Here is a 14,368-nt window from a genome sequence, read left to right on the forward strand (position 1 = left end):
AGTCCCTATAGCAGGGAACTCTCTCTATTACAACCTCTCCCCTCCCATTATCCCCCCCAAAAAGAGTTGGAACCAGAACTTTCATATATCAACTGCTATTATTTTCTCCACCTCTGTAGCAAAGGGCAGACAGTTGTCTTTAAAAGATACTTAAGATACTTTTGCTGGTAAAGTGACATTTAACATAGGAGTTATCCTTAAATGAAGTGTCTGCAAACACCCTAAATTACATTCTGAGCAATAGTTAAATGAATAATTAAATGAGGGAAAGGTTGCCATGTCTTGGCACATAAGGTATAAGATTCACATTCACTCACAGACTGTTCATAATACACTCACTGTACCAGAGAAAGAGTTACACTTCAAACACTGAAGACACACAAATTCATTCCCTTGAAAAAGTTAGAGGAGGTACACTGGGATAAGCCAATTTAAACAAGCTTTATTCAACTGTTTGGGGGAAGGAAATGTATTGATATAAAAAAAGTCAAGAAATGAATTAACTTTCTTGAAGCCTGATAATCCATTCAGACACATGTATAAATTCACACAATAATTGCTAAGAGATCACATCTCCACACATTTTACTTAACCTGGGCTATAATGAATATCGTATTTCAGAACTGTACAGAAAACACTTCTGTAGCCAACTTGCAACTAGTGTTATTGAATTACTAGCTACATGTAACACAAACATCTTGTGATAACAACCATGAGGTATGTTTTTTTTCTTTCTTTTTATATATTAACCCAGTATGTCCTGTGCAGTCAATCATGGATTATACAGTTAAACAGGTTTGTAGTCAAGCTTGGACTCCAGCTTCTTAGAATCAGCCACTTTTCTAACAGCTTTCATGAAGTCTTCCTGAACTACAAAGTCATGATCAGCACGGATTGCAAACATACCTGTGAAAAGTAATTTAGTAGCAAGAGTAAGTTGGTGCTATTTGCAGCAACCCTACAGAGAAGACAGTACATAAAGTTTCAAAGTGAAAAGGATCAAAGTTACACAGGCTACCCGTAGATGAGCAACTGAGTGCTTTTCCTACCGAGAACTGTATGTTAGAGTAAACTGCAAAGAAGTCACTTTTCGTGCTAGGTGTTTACTGAAAAGAAATATACTAGTATAACTATATTTAACTATGGTAACTGTGTCATTCAGTTTCCAATGTAGGCAAACCTTAAGCGGACAATGAATTTAGAACATGGAGAAAACAAGTATTACTAACTCTCCACTGAGGTGCTAGGAGACATTGGTGCTCCACAAAAAACAGAAAAAACAGATGCTGTGTCTGGTATCACAGGTATCACTGCTTCTGGACTATATCTAGTTTGTACAAGGTAGTTTGACAATGAACGGTACAGTAATTTTTCTCTATGGTGCTGAATCTGAACTTTAGGCCCCTTTTATTTGTTACAGGACAGTGCCGAAATCCACGTAATTCTGCATAGATCCAGCCTGTGTATGACAGGGGATTAGCAAGCACAATGTCACATGAATGCAGTGCTGCTGCTCATATCTGGCAGCCGATCTGTGCAGAATCGGCTGGACTGTCTGCACGCCTAGCTGTTTTAGCGGCAAACTTGATAAGAAACTTGTTGATAACCATAGGAGGAGGATGTAAAGAATCAACTTCTGCATGATCACGTAGGTCATACAAAAACTGGGAAAAAAGGAAAGGAGATTTTGTCCAAGATGTTCCATCAAGTTTCAGGGCATATCACCATTCCTGCTGCTTATGCTTAGTGTCTAGACATGCATGACATGCTGTGAAGAAAGCAACTGTTGTAACGGTCTAGACAGCAGCAAAATACTAGCATTTCCATGAAGTAAATGCTTTCTAGCCCTTGAGAAATGGTGTCCCTATAGCCTGAAAGCATCAGTGAACACAGTGTTCCAGAAGAACATTTTGGACCGCTGGATTTTAATCCATCAACAGCAGTAACAGAGAAACAGAGTAACAGCTCAAGTGTTTGGCATCAATAAAGACTTAGTACATCAAAATCAAGAATTAAGACAGTACCTGCTTCAGTACAGACATTTCTCAAGTCTGCTCCATTAAAGCCATCTGAAAGCTTCACAATTGCTTCATAATCTATTCACAAAACAGAAATGCCAATTAGACATAAGTTCATATTTTGAGTTATAGATACCACTGAAATATAGGTCCAGCTAAAAAAAAGGTACACTTGATTTCAGTGCAGATAGTTATCAGATAGAATTATTAATCCAATTAATTTGTCAGTCATATCCCTTTTATTAACACAGAAACATAGCTCAGCCAAAAGCTCACAGTATATAATGAAATTCCAAAGATACTAACTTGCAGTTACAAGCATCAACATGAAATGCAAGAAAAATCTACATCAAAGCAATGTTCTAATCATTTAGGTGCATCAGTTTTTTTAAAAAGCCCCTGAAAACTTATCTCCAAGTGATCATAACTTGGTCCCTTTCTGTTTCTAAGAAATGCATCTACTAAAGGCATCAAGCATTTTGCTATATTAAGCCAGATATTTTATGCATATATATTTGTAAATATATATATATATATATATATATATATATATATTTACAAAAAAGGTGTCTAGGGCTATCACTTCTAGAATAAAATTTTTGAAGTGTTTTAAACAACTTGTGCAAATTCTGATTTTTCAAGGCTGCATATTATTTCTGACGTTGTATTCCACCTGTCAGAAGTATGTGAAATGTAATCTTACTTCCCCTAGAATCATGTTCCCACCCTAAAAAGAAGTCAGCTATCATCTGTTGAATTTTTCAAAACAATTCACCTTCTCTATGAAAATCTTGAGACATTTGAGCTAAAAACCTTTGGATTGGATCTTAAAAATCCAAAAAAACCCCCTAGAGATTAGAAATTCTGCCACTTTCTCTCTAACTCCAAGTAGTGTACTATCCTATAAACAAACCTCCTCATAATCGGGAAACCAGAAAAAATAAGCAAGATGACTAAGCAATGTCAAATGATGCAAGGTTTGGTAAGTTTAGAGCCTCTTCAGGACACGTCAGTACTATGGCAGAAAAATCTCATGGTGGAACCTGGAACAGGTCAGTACCTTACAATTTTAACACAATTCACATCCCTTTCTTCCACCCCACCTGGTAGATGAATTGGATCATGCTGGACTTCCTTTCAGGATATCCAAGCTTAGCATCACGGCCTTCTCATGTCACATTAAGGAATGTAGCTAGTACCCATCTCACACCTCAATTTTCTACATGGTAGAACGGAATAACCCTTCCCTGCTTTCATTCCCGTGCCTGAAGATATAGAGAAAGGGGATGCAATGCTTCCCTCCACCTCAGGTTCAAGACTTGCTTTGGAGCTTCTTCTGTATCTTAGTCTACAGCCTGATGCACATTTGAGCCAACAATGCTGTCAAGAAAGGCTATCCTCATCCCTTTTGCCCTCCCCCAGCTCATTCCCATTCCTGTGCTGCCGTCTCTATCGAGCTGCAGCTGTTTATGCAGACAGATGGCAAACCAGATCAGTTCCACTGTCCAGATCATGCTGCCTGGCTGCATGAATAGCTCGTGTCAGCAGAAGGGAGGGGGTAAACGTGCCTGGGAACGAGAAGGCAGGGTCTGTGGATGATTACTGAGAAAAGGGCAGTCAACATAATTTAGAAAGCAAATCACAGTTACAGTTTTCTTGAGTAAAGTTTTGAAGCCTTACTGTGAAACTAAGGCAACTGGTCACCTCAGAGTAACATTCTCATTAATTGAGCTTTGTTAGTTTTATCTCACAGATGCTTCTGCCCCTCAGGCTCTGCAGAGAGCTCTCTGCACCACTGACTGGCAAAAGCACCCTTTCACTAGACATGGTTTTAAATGACAGAATGACACCAAGGTTTCCATTATGCCATCTACAGACTTCCAAAAAGTTTCTCCATGACTTTTGAAGTTTCCTTTCTGTTCTTGGAGACTTGTCTTTTTTTTTTTTGGCTAATGAAAATGCTGTTTGTTTGCATTAAGTGGCTCCCTTTAGAAGGAAGAAATTACCTGATGAGAATCATGTGGCTTTCCAACAATTCAATAAGGATACATTAAAAAAAGGGGGGGGGAAAAAAGCAGAATTCAGAGAGAAGGGGTGGGAAAAGCTGTGGAGCCAGGATAAGGTAGGAGATAGAATGGCGCCAGAGTCATGGTAACAACTCCCCCTCTTCCTAATTTTACAAATAAAGACGTCTAGGCAGCTTCCTACTTACCTATTTCACCATGTTTAGTGATAGGACCTGCATGAATTTTCAAAATGTCTAGTCTGGCTTGTTCATTTGGTAGATCAATATCTAGAAAGAATGAAAGCTTTAATAAAAACAGATAGCCACATTCATATGCATAATATCCTCCTCCAGCCAGAGCAAAGGAGTAACTCACGGATTTTTCTATCCAGTCTTCCAGGCCGCAGAAGTGCAGGATCCAGTGTGTCTGGTCTGTTAGTAGCCATGATCATTTTAACTCTGTGCAGAGTATCAAATCCATCCATCTGATTCAATAACTAGTAGAAAACAAATGCTGACTCTTAAACAAATCAATACCCCTTAGTGTGATCTATTACACTTATTTTCTGCATACAGATTTTCATCAAGATACAAAAGCGCTACAGATAAATCAGAAACAGTGCTATAAACCTTCAAACAGAATGCCACAGCTCCCAGTATATTGTGTAAGCAACGAAGGAGGGCTCGAAAAGAGACATGGAAAATGCCTTGTCCAGGAAAAAGATGTTGAACAAAGCAGAGCTCAAATGTGAAAGACTCAGATAAAACAGTAAGCCAACCAAGACAGCGCAAGCACAAAAGAAGCCAATGGTTGGCTGACACACTCCGAGTGTACTGCACTAAGCCTAGGATGTTCAAGTAAGCCTTGGAGAACAGCCTCAAGAATACTAATAGACATAAGACATTTCATTGTGAAAATGCAAAGTACTTCCTCTTTGATCACAGTGGTTCAATTCTGCAAGGCGGACACATTCATTTGAGCTGGGCAAACTGTTTAAAAACATAGGCCAGTGAAGTTTCCTATTAGGTTTAGACTTTCCAATTGTCACTAATGTTTTCAAAATTCTCTTCACAAAACTGGATTTACCAGAGTAATCACTAGCGAAACAAAGAAATACAACTACTACTTCACCTAGTTTTGAAACATGAACTGTTACATTTTTAAAATTTTGGAAAGTAAGTATCTTCAGGACTTAAAGAAACAGGCTCTGTCTTTTCCTCTTGAAAAAGAGAGGAGGCCCTCCAAACATTTGAAGAACAGTAAACAGCAGCAAAGTCAGCTCACAGTAAGAGCAGAAAATACACCACATAATTTCAGCAACTTTAAAGAGTCTTTCAATTAGTCTCTAAGTTGAATTCATGACTGAGTTAACAAGCTTTTCAGATGCCTTTTCCAAAAGCAGTATCTAGTACACTTTTAGCTTGAGGTACTAACTCAGGAAGAGTTCTAGCAATCCAGAACGTAACATAACAATTTACATCTGGATTATTATTTAATATAGACTGTACAGTAAGTATTCAAGAGTTCAGGCATTCACCTCCATCAGTGTCCTCTGAATTTCTCTATCAGCAGAAGTGCCTTCGGAAAAACGGCGACCACCTGTGGCATAGCAAACTTGTAAGTTAAGTACATTATTTTTGCCTCCATGTAATGCTACATCAGAAGACAGTTTAGCCTCATCAAAACTCCAAGCCACATACAAATAGGCCTGGTTTAAGATAGCTGTAACAGCTCCAGGAGGAAACTGAATCACCTGTTCCATTCTGCTGCTTCTGGACAAACATGCATGCTTTAGTTTTTCTGACAAGGGAGACTGTAGCTTTATAGCTAATTTCAGTGTTGAAAGGAGACTAAGCATTCTCCAGACCATTAGGCTTACCAATAGCATCTATCTCATCCATGAAAATGATGCACGGCTGATGATCTCTGGCATAATTGAACATCTCTCTGATCAGTCGAGCACTTTCACCAATGTACTTGTCCACTATAGAACTAGACACCACCTTTTGGGAGACAAGACAAATGAGTGAAGAGACCGAGTCCAAGAAGATTAATGTTTACTAAAAGAGTTTTTTAAAAAGTAGTTACACTACCTTTAGGAAGTTGCAATCAAGCTGGCTTGCAACAGCTCTGGCCAGCAGTGTCTTCCCTGTACCTGGACACACAAGAGACTGAAGCTGTTTAAACTAGTAATCCAGTCATTACAATCTTACAAGTTGGATTTTATTTTTAATGCAAAGCTATTACAACAGTTTGAGAGGGACAGCTAAGCATTCATTGCCATTTCATGGCAATCTCACTTCAGAGCTGTCTGAAAGGTGTCTACGAGGGGCTGAGGTGGTGGTGGGGGGAGTTTGCATTGTCAGCTCTAGGTTTCTTTTATACCAAGGTTCCCTCTAAAATCCACTGAGACACACACATCACTTAGTTGCCCAGACTCCCCTCTGACGTTTTCTCCTAACTTGGGAGACAGTGCCTTGTTAAGCACCTGAGGTCAGCAGGTCTGAATACTGCCCTTTAGCCTTAATTCTCCTCAGTGAGCAGAAATCACAGCTGACATAAGAGATATCCGTAATGCATCACTCACCAGGGGGGCCATATAGCAAACAGCCTTTGGGAGGTATAATTCCCACACGCTGAAATAATTCTGGGTTTGTAAGTGGCAATTCTATTACCTGAAAAGAGAGGAGTAAATATAGTTTCATTTTTAAAATAGATGAGCAGTTCTAGGAAGTTCATGACAAGCCAGCAGGTCTGTTTTCCAGACACATTTATTCTTATCTATCTGCACAGCAAATTTAGGAAGAGAAACAGTTAACTAAGAAAATACTGTCTGATTGAGCTAATGGATCAAAGCACAAGCCTGCCCTTGTTCTTCAGACTCCCACTCTGCTATAGCTTGTTTCTTCTGATGCTTAAAACCTTGTTTTTCCACTGGCCATAATATAGCTACCCAGAACTAGCAGGTTTTGTGCAAAATTAAAGTTTGGTTTGCTGGTTTTCATTCCTAATTATGCTCTCTCACTTTACTTCTTGGCACTTCTTTAGCTTAAAGGGTTCTGCACCCTTCAAACTTTTTTCTTTAGGGGAGTTTTTCCAAGTTAATCTGAGTCCTATCTTCAGTAACAGTAGAGATAAGTTGCAACCAGTCTGAGAAAAGGGCTTTGGCGTTTAGAATAATCCTTCTCTGTTACTGTGTGTGTACAGCACACAAACAATCTGAGTTATCATCAGCTGGCTCACAACAGTATGACCTAGTCTTCAAACACCCACATTCCTGGGCAGGCTTGGGTAGCCTGCAGCACTGATGCCCAGACTGAGTGCACCAGCATCCTGCAATCATGCTGCTGCTTGCCACAGACAATTAAAAAGCTGAAAAAACATCTAAACAACTCTTCTTCCAGTATAGAAAAATGTGGTCTAACTTAATAAAATATGCAAAGCACTAATCTGACAGTATCCCTCAGCAGCCTGCCTCACAATACTTTGTGATAGACATCAATAAACATGCAAACAAAAATGCACGGAAAAACTTCACTCAGATATTTAATACCTCTCTCAGCTCTCTGATTTGTTCTGACAACCCTCCAATCTCAGAATATGAGACATCCCCCGGATCTTCATGAGACATATTATAAACCAGCGGATCCACTTCTCTTGGCAAGTATCTAGAATATGAAAATAAAAGCAGACATTTTTCATCATGCAGACATATTTATACAGTTATTGCAGTAAATCTTAGCACAACTAAAGTGATTTCTCCTCATCTCACTTTCAAAATGAGACAAACATGTTCGTTTAAAAACCAGAACAGACCCCAAACCTCACAACCTTTTTCAGAAAAAAAAAATGCAAACAGGTGGAGGAGAAGCAAAATCTTAAAGAGCTGCTAACTATGCTGAGTTTTAACTGATAAGTATTATTAAGAAATAGCCAATTTCTTTCTTTTAAATCAGATATACCAAGTTCATATGGCTTCCTTCAAAACACTTGCCCTTACTTAGGCACTACTTTGAAGAAAGTGTTTAAAAAATGTTATACGACTGATTATTCAAATATTTCTGTAACCTATTCAGTATTTTTTCCCTTTATATGATGAGTAGAACAACTGCCATGGAGCAGAACTTACCTCATAATAGTCAGAGTGGTCATATCCAGAGCAACTCTTGTCCCAGGCTTCAGCTTACTTTTGTCAAGCTAGTCACAAAGATATTTCTATTAGAAGTATACTCAAAAGCAATGTTTGGTTTTAGCCAAGATGTGTACTGTAATTTGCACTCTTTCCTCAACACGAGAGAAGAAACAAGGCTGCCATGTTACATTCCAAGCAGCTAGTCTAGTAAACACTGTACATCCCTCACCATCATTTTGGGGAACGCTTTAACGGCAGAAAATGCTGGCCTATTATTTTATGGGAACGTGAACTTTGGAAGAAATGATCCAGGAACTGGCCTAGACCAGTGAGCCTTAAGGTGTCACAGCTGAATGCCAGCTAAGCTAAACAGATCATAGGAAGAATTGTTAATGCAGAAAAAAGATCTTGAATAGCAGGCTGTTAATGCACCTCTGCTACTTTTGAAAGTAAGTACTATTTGCTGGACAGCAATTCCTGTGCTCCTAATATAATTTCCTACTGCTGCCACTCTGACCAGATTAGTGAGAGATCTGTCCTCTCCTCTGCTTTATGCAGGAGAGAATCAGCTGTTTCAGAGCAAGACATAAGCAACCTTCCCATAAGCACATACAAAACAGCCTGTCCATATGAGTCTGAACTTGCTACCCCCTTCTACCAAATAGCCTTTTCATTTCTGAACTACCAGAAAGGGTGAATAGAATTTCATAACCTATTTTCTCAAGCTTTTAATCATTGTACATTTTCACATATCCAGTTATATTCCATCTTCAAAGTCAACTGTTCCAGTTGTAATGTTACTCTCCTGATATCAGTGATTATTCTTTACCTTAGATGCCTTACTCAGTTGCCTCAACAATTTGTTTGACTACTCACCTTTTACGAGATTTTTAAACAAGGCCTAGTCCAGAGCTCTGTAGTACACTCTGCTAATGTCTGCTGGGATTAAAGTTACCAATTTCTATCCCTTATCTTGTTTTTAAGAAACCTAGTCTAGGAGAACAGCCTCAACTCTCGTACTGCACAGACCTGAGCAATGATCATAGGAATCACCTTGTCACCGTTTTCTTTAAAAAAATAAGAAGTACTTAATCCACATTTAAGGAATATAAAAGCTATTTATTCTGAGCTTTACTGACCACAAACAGTTGCACAGCATCTGAACAAGAAGGATTTCCACAGCTGTCTGCAAGCTCTGTCTGAAGCTTATCATCTCCCTCACTAGGGCGTTTATTAAGGTCCCTTGCCCATGTATATTCTTTAGTCTTCAGTAGTGTTTAGGATCAAGCTGTCATTCCTCCCTTCCTGGAGTCACTAACAGGACCTCTTCCCAGTCTATCTTAAGAAATCTGTAGAAGCTTGAAATTCTATCAAATTCAATGTTGCCTCAAAGTTTTAAGTAATTAAAGCTTAAATGATTTATCCTTGTCATCTTCTCACTGCAAAATAATTTAGGCAATGCACTTTGGATAGGGAAGTAATTTTGCTTTAATTTAAATACTAGGTCTCCCCTTCCTAAGCAGCCTCACATAGCATACGGACTTTGCTCAACAACTAGCTCTGTTAGGCTGCCAAAGTCATTGTGGGAAATTGTCTTGATATTTTACTGTTTTGAAAAGCAATCACAGACATGTTTTTGAATCTGTAGTATCAAATCAAGGCTCTTAAGATGAAATTGAGTTTATTCAAGAACAAACTCAAATGTATATGCTACAGGCTCAGACTCATCCAAGCATGAGCACTGATCTAGTTTCCAACACAGAACCTCAAGACTATCTTATCAAGCCTATCACATGCTCAAAAAAAGGGAGTTAAGTATTTTTATGACCTCTTAAGAATATTGTTTGTTCTGCTGAAAGAAAATAGTGAGTTTGAATCGTAAGATACTGAAAGGGATGAAGCTTAAAATTATACCTTTAAAAAGTATTTCAGTACTAGCAGTTCTTGCAGGTAAGGAATGTTTCATACAAGCTCAGCTGCATCATATTAGTATGCTCAAGAGAAGTTAAGGATATACAGATATATACAATACACAAACCAACACACTGATGTCTACATTTCCACAAATAGTTGGTTTCTAAAAGGAGGAGGAAAAAGTCCATCCTTCCTGCAAAATATATGATCCACTGACAGAGGTAAAGTCATGGAAAAAACTCTGCATGCGTGTCACAATGTTAAGGTTTACTAATTGTGGGCCTTCACCAGAAATTGTTCTGATACAACTTCAAAAAAAAAAAAAAAAAAAGAAAAGAAGAAAAAGGAAGAAAACACTTCCAAGTATAACAGGCTTCACTTCTGTCACTTCCTTGTTGCCTCTCAACTCCTCCTACTGTCACCACAGCTCCATTAAGGATGAATCATTTAAGTACACTTGATTAACTTCCACATGTTGTTCTACTATACTGTTCTCAGTTTAATTTCCAAATATAAAGCTGAAGCTAATTCAGAAAACTTGAGTATTGCAAAATATTCGCACACTAGTCTTGTAAAAACATTTCCTCTCTTTACACAGAATCAGTAGGAGCTCAGAAGAGCTATTTCTCTTCAGAAAGTCAAATAAAAGGCATCTCTAACATCAGTACTATATCTCAGCATATTTTTTACTGAGCAAAGTTTCCCATTACTCAGAATTCCCATAATATGGGAGAATATGCTACAATCATGTTAGAAGTGCAATTGCAGTTACCTCTTCCTACAGTAAACGAATCAGTTCAAGATGGATTAAGAAGTCACTGCAATTAAAAACGCTTTAACTTACTTGCACATTAAAGCAAATAAATAAAATGTTCCTGCCTTCTCAGAGAGTTGACACACGATTTCTTCCTGCTGTTGCTACTTTTTATTCTGAGGACACCTTACAATTCCTATACATTCCTCTTCACTTCCATTTCTCAAAGTCAGGGATGAGTGTATTAAAACCTAGCTAGAGATCACTTTTACTCCCCCAAGGTCTCTGCAGCTGCAGAAAACTTCTGTTAGATATCATGGTTCCTACTTAACAGACAGTTTTGGTAAGAACTAGCTGATCCAAGGTGTTGTAATTATGATAAATGGGTCACATTAAATGGTCAACTAACCAGCAAGCTATTCTTAAAGCACATTTACAATATATCACTTTTACTTTCCCCCTCCCCCCACCAAAAATAAGACCACCTCTCAGCTGGTTCTTGCTGACTATACTAGAAAATGGATTATTTTGTAAGTAAAGTTCTATGAAGTGTCTAATTCCTACAAAACTGATGTAGGTTAAAAAAAATTGCCCTGCGGACTAGAAGCACTAAGTTTTTCCCTAAAATTATTAAAGACAAAAAAGAAACCTCACAAAACTTTCCACAACAGGAGCCTTGCCTAACGTAATTATTCATTTGACTAGAGAACAAAAGCATTAGAAAAACGTGCAGTTATATAGAGATAAATAGTTATATAATGTTAGGTGTAAAGCACTGCAACAGTAACATTGAATGAAGAGAATGTCACAAAACAGCAGAGAAGACCTTGGATGGTTTGAAGTCACGATAAACAATTTTCAAACAGTTTAAAGTCAGGCAGAAAGAGAGAACTTTAACTGGATGAGAAGGATAAACACATACAATGTTTGGACTGTTTTATCTTTACTAAGAAGTTAGCCACTAACCAGTACCAGTTAGGAAGGGAAATGGGAGATAGATACCAATAGAACATAGACAAATAAAAAAGAAGAAAAAAATTAATCCTACTAGGAGCACAGTTGATCAAAAAGCAGGTTAACATTCAAGACCAGAAGAAACTCTTTATGAGTAATCACATAAGTCAGCTACCTGACGACGACAGCCAACCACATATCTCGGTCCATTCGTAGCCTTTACGATGACTGGAGAGAAAAGATTAAAAAAAGAAAAAGTTTAGTCATTGCTTTAAATTACACTTTGAACAACAGAATATATTATATTTTTTGCCAATATACAGACTGCTGACACTTTAATTTCTCATTCTTCCAAATCCTTAGCCAAGCTTTAACTGCAAAAGCTTATTTCAAGATTTCAAAGAACACAACTGTCCAATGTACTTACATTTCTCTTCTGTCAGCTGTTTAAGAACCTCACCAACAATCTGCAAAAAAATAAATGAAGTATTAACATACAGGTAAGTTACAGTTGTAAAAGAATACTTAATGAGCGCCACAATCTCGATGCTGACAGTTACCTTCTACATCCTTCCTCTTTGCTTCATGTTGTCTATCTGGACTTTCATTTAACACATTTCTGTTAACCAGGACAACCAAATGAAACTTCTCCAGATACGTCTGTGCCCGACTGTAAGACACCTGTTTCCACTAGCTACACTGTTTCCACTTATCTTTCCCATTATCACAAACGGGCTTCAGAACTGCTACTTCTGCACGAGTTCAGCGTCACCACCACCACACGCAGCTATAGCCTCGTTTCTCTTCCATACCTGCCCGACACTCTGCAAGGCCTTGAGATCGTTTTCTGATTTTTCATATTGCTTGGTGAGCTCTTTCAGCTGCTCCCTCACTAGGAAAAAAAGAAGAAGAAACACAGGATTTCGCTGACTTCCAGCGCGGGAAGGACCCAGGAGCGGCCCCTCTGGGGGCAGCGGGCAGGGCCAGGCGGCGGCCGCAGCCCTGCTCGGGGTCTCCCGCACGCCCTCGGCCTCTCTCAGCACTGAAAAGGCTCTGTGGAAGAGGGACAGAAACCCCCGCCGAGATTTCAGACGCCCGATTTCAGAGCCTCTCCCCCTCCTCCCCCATGGCCCCGCCGCGGCCCAGCCGCCGCCGCCGCCCTCCCTCCCTCAGCGCTGCCCCGGGCCAGGCCCATGACGAAGCGCGAGCCGCGGCGCGGGGAGCCGGCAGCAGCAGTGGCGGCGGCAGCGGCAGCGGCGCTCACACTCCTTGAGGCGGCCGTCGATCTCCTTGTGCTCGAGGAGCTTCTTGCGGTAGTCCTGCAGCGCCTTGTCTCTCGGGTCCGCCATGATGAGCAGCCGCCGCTCATAGGGAATGCCGGGAAGGGCCATGGCCGCCGGGGGCAGGGCCAAGCGCGCCCCGCCCCCTGCCGCCCCCGCCCCGCCCCCTGCCGCCGCGGAGGGGGGGGGGAACCGACCGGCCTTGCGCATGCGCACGAAGCGGGGGGGGGAACAAGCTGGCGGTGCTGCGCATGCGCACAGAGCGCCGCCGCCATTTTCCCTTAGGGGGCGCCGGCGGCTGCGTGCGGTGTAGAGCGGTTGCTCCGCGGGTGTCTAAAACCCCTAAACCCTCTGATCTCCGCCCAAAATCTGCCGCGGGACGGCACGGCACGGGAGCCTCAGGGCGCGGTGCCGCCGCTCCGGGCCGGGCCTCGCTCGCAGGCGGACCCGGCAGCGCCCGGCCGCAGTGCCGCCGGGCCGCTCCGCGCCGGGCCTCGCCTGAGGGGCTGTTCCCGCCGGCGTGCCTCGGCTGCCCGGGGTCTCCGCCGTGGTCGGAGGAGCAGTTGTGTCTGCACTGCCCACAATTAGGCCGGCAGTGACGCCTTGCTAAGGCTGACCAGCGTGAGCGTGCAGGTTAAGGCCGTGCCGAGCTTTTACGGGAATAGCGCACGGTGCGAAAAATGGGAAACAGCCGAGCAACTAGGGCCGGTAAAAACCTGGGCGTCCAAGACTTCTCGTGCAGCCAAAATAGGTGTAAAGCCCACCGCGCGTTTGTGAGGAAACCAGATAACCTATTGGAGGGGAGAGGGAAGTGCTGTTGGCTATAAGCGCAGGGGTCTTTTTCCCGCTGCCTCTGTGTTAAAGGCCCTCGAGGGCAGTCAGAGTCCGCTCGGGTGGGTCGGGCTGGGAGCGGAGGATGCGCCGCTACCGCTCTCTCCGCTGCCCCTGCGGTAGGCCCTCCTGCCGCCTTGCTCCATGCCCGCTGGAGGACACGCTGCGAGCGCTGAAGGAAAAGGACCGTGTCTGGCTTAATTTTTCCTCTTGGGATGGAGAAACGCACCCGAATCACGAGGGCTGTGCTTTGCGCGGTGATGAAAAGGGGCAGAACTTGATGGAGAAAAACCCGCGCGTGCAGAAGGCAGCTTTCTAGAGCACGGGCTCTTAAACGCTAGAGCCTGAACTCCTGTTTCTCAGAGCAGCCAGGAGATAGCTGCAGGCCCTGAAATGCGGGAGCTGAGGCCCCGAAGATGGTCTGCACGCAGGACGAAGAACAACGCGCTCCGAGTTTTGTCGCCGCTCGTTGCTTCCGT

At 41.6% G+C, this 14,368-nt stretch overlaps 1 protein-coding gene across 1 annotated transcript; it reads right to left on the reverse strand.

Annotated features, from left to right (window-relative positions):
• Nucleotides 1–422: 422 nt before the first annotated feature.
• PSMC6 (proteasome 26S subunit, ATPase 6) lies at nucleotides 423–13,172 on the reverse strand. The gene is made up of 14 exons (XM_062577723.1): nucleotides 13,043–13,172; nucleotides 12,591–12,670; nucleotides 12,206–12,245; nucleotides 11,954–12,006; nucleotides 8,154–8,221; nucleotides 7,578–7,692; nucleotides 6,612–6,699; nucleotides 6,118–6,179; nucleotides 5,904–6,027; nucleotides 5,562–5,623; nucleotides 4,400–4,520; nucleotides 4,231–4,311; nucleotides 2,025–2,096; nucleotides 423–906 (listed from the first exon to the last, which is right to left on the reverse strand). The coding sequence occupies exons 1-14, from the start codon at nucleotides 13,167–13,169 to the stop codon at nucleotides 788–790; spliced, it is 1,212 nt and encodes a 403-aa protein (XP_062433707.1). The 5' UTR covers nucleotides 13,170–13,172; the 3' UTR covers nucleotides 423–787.
• Between the last annotated feature and the right edge of the window lie 1,196 nt (nucleotides 13,173–14,368).

Source organism: Rhea pennata, chromosome 5, assembly GCF_028389875.1.
Source record: "Rhea pennata isolate bPtePen1 chromosome 5, bPtePen1.pri, whole genome shotgun sequence".
NCBI lineage: Eukaryota > Metazoa > Chordata > Aves > Rheiformes > Rheidae > Rhea > Rhea pennata.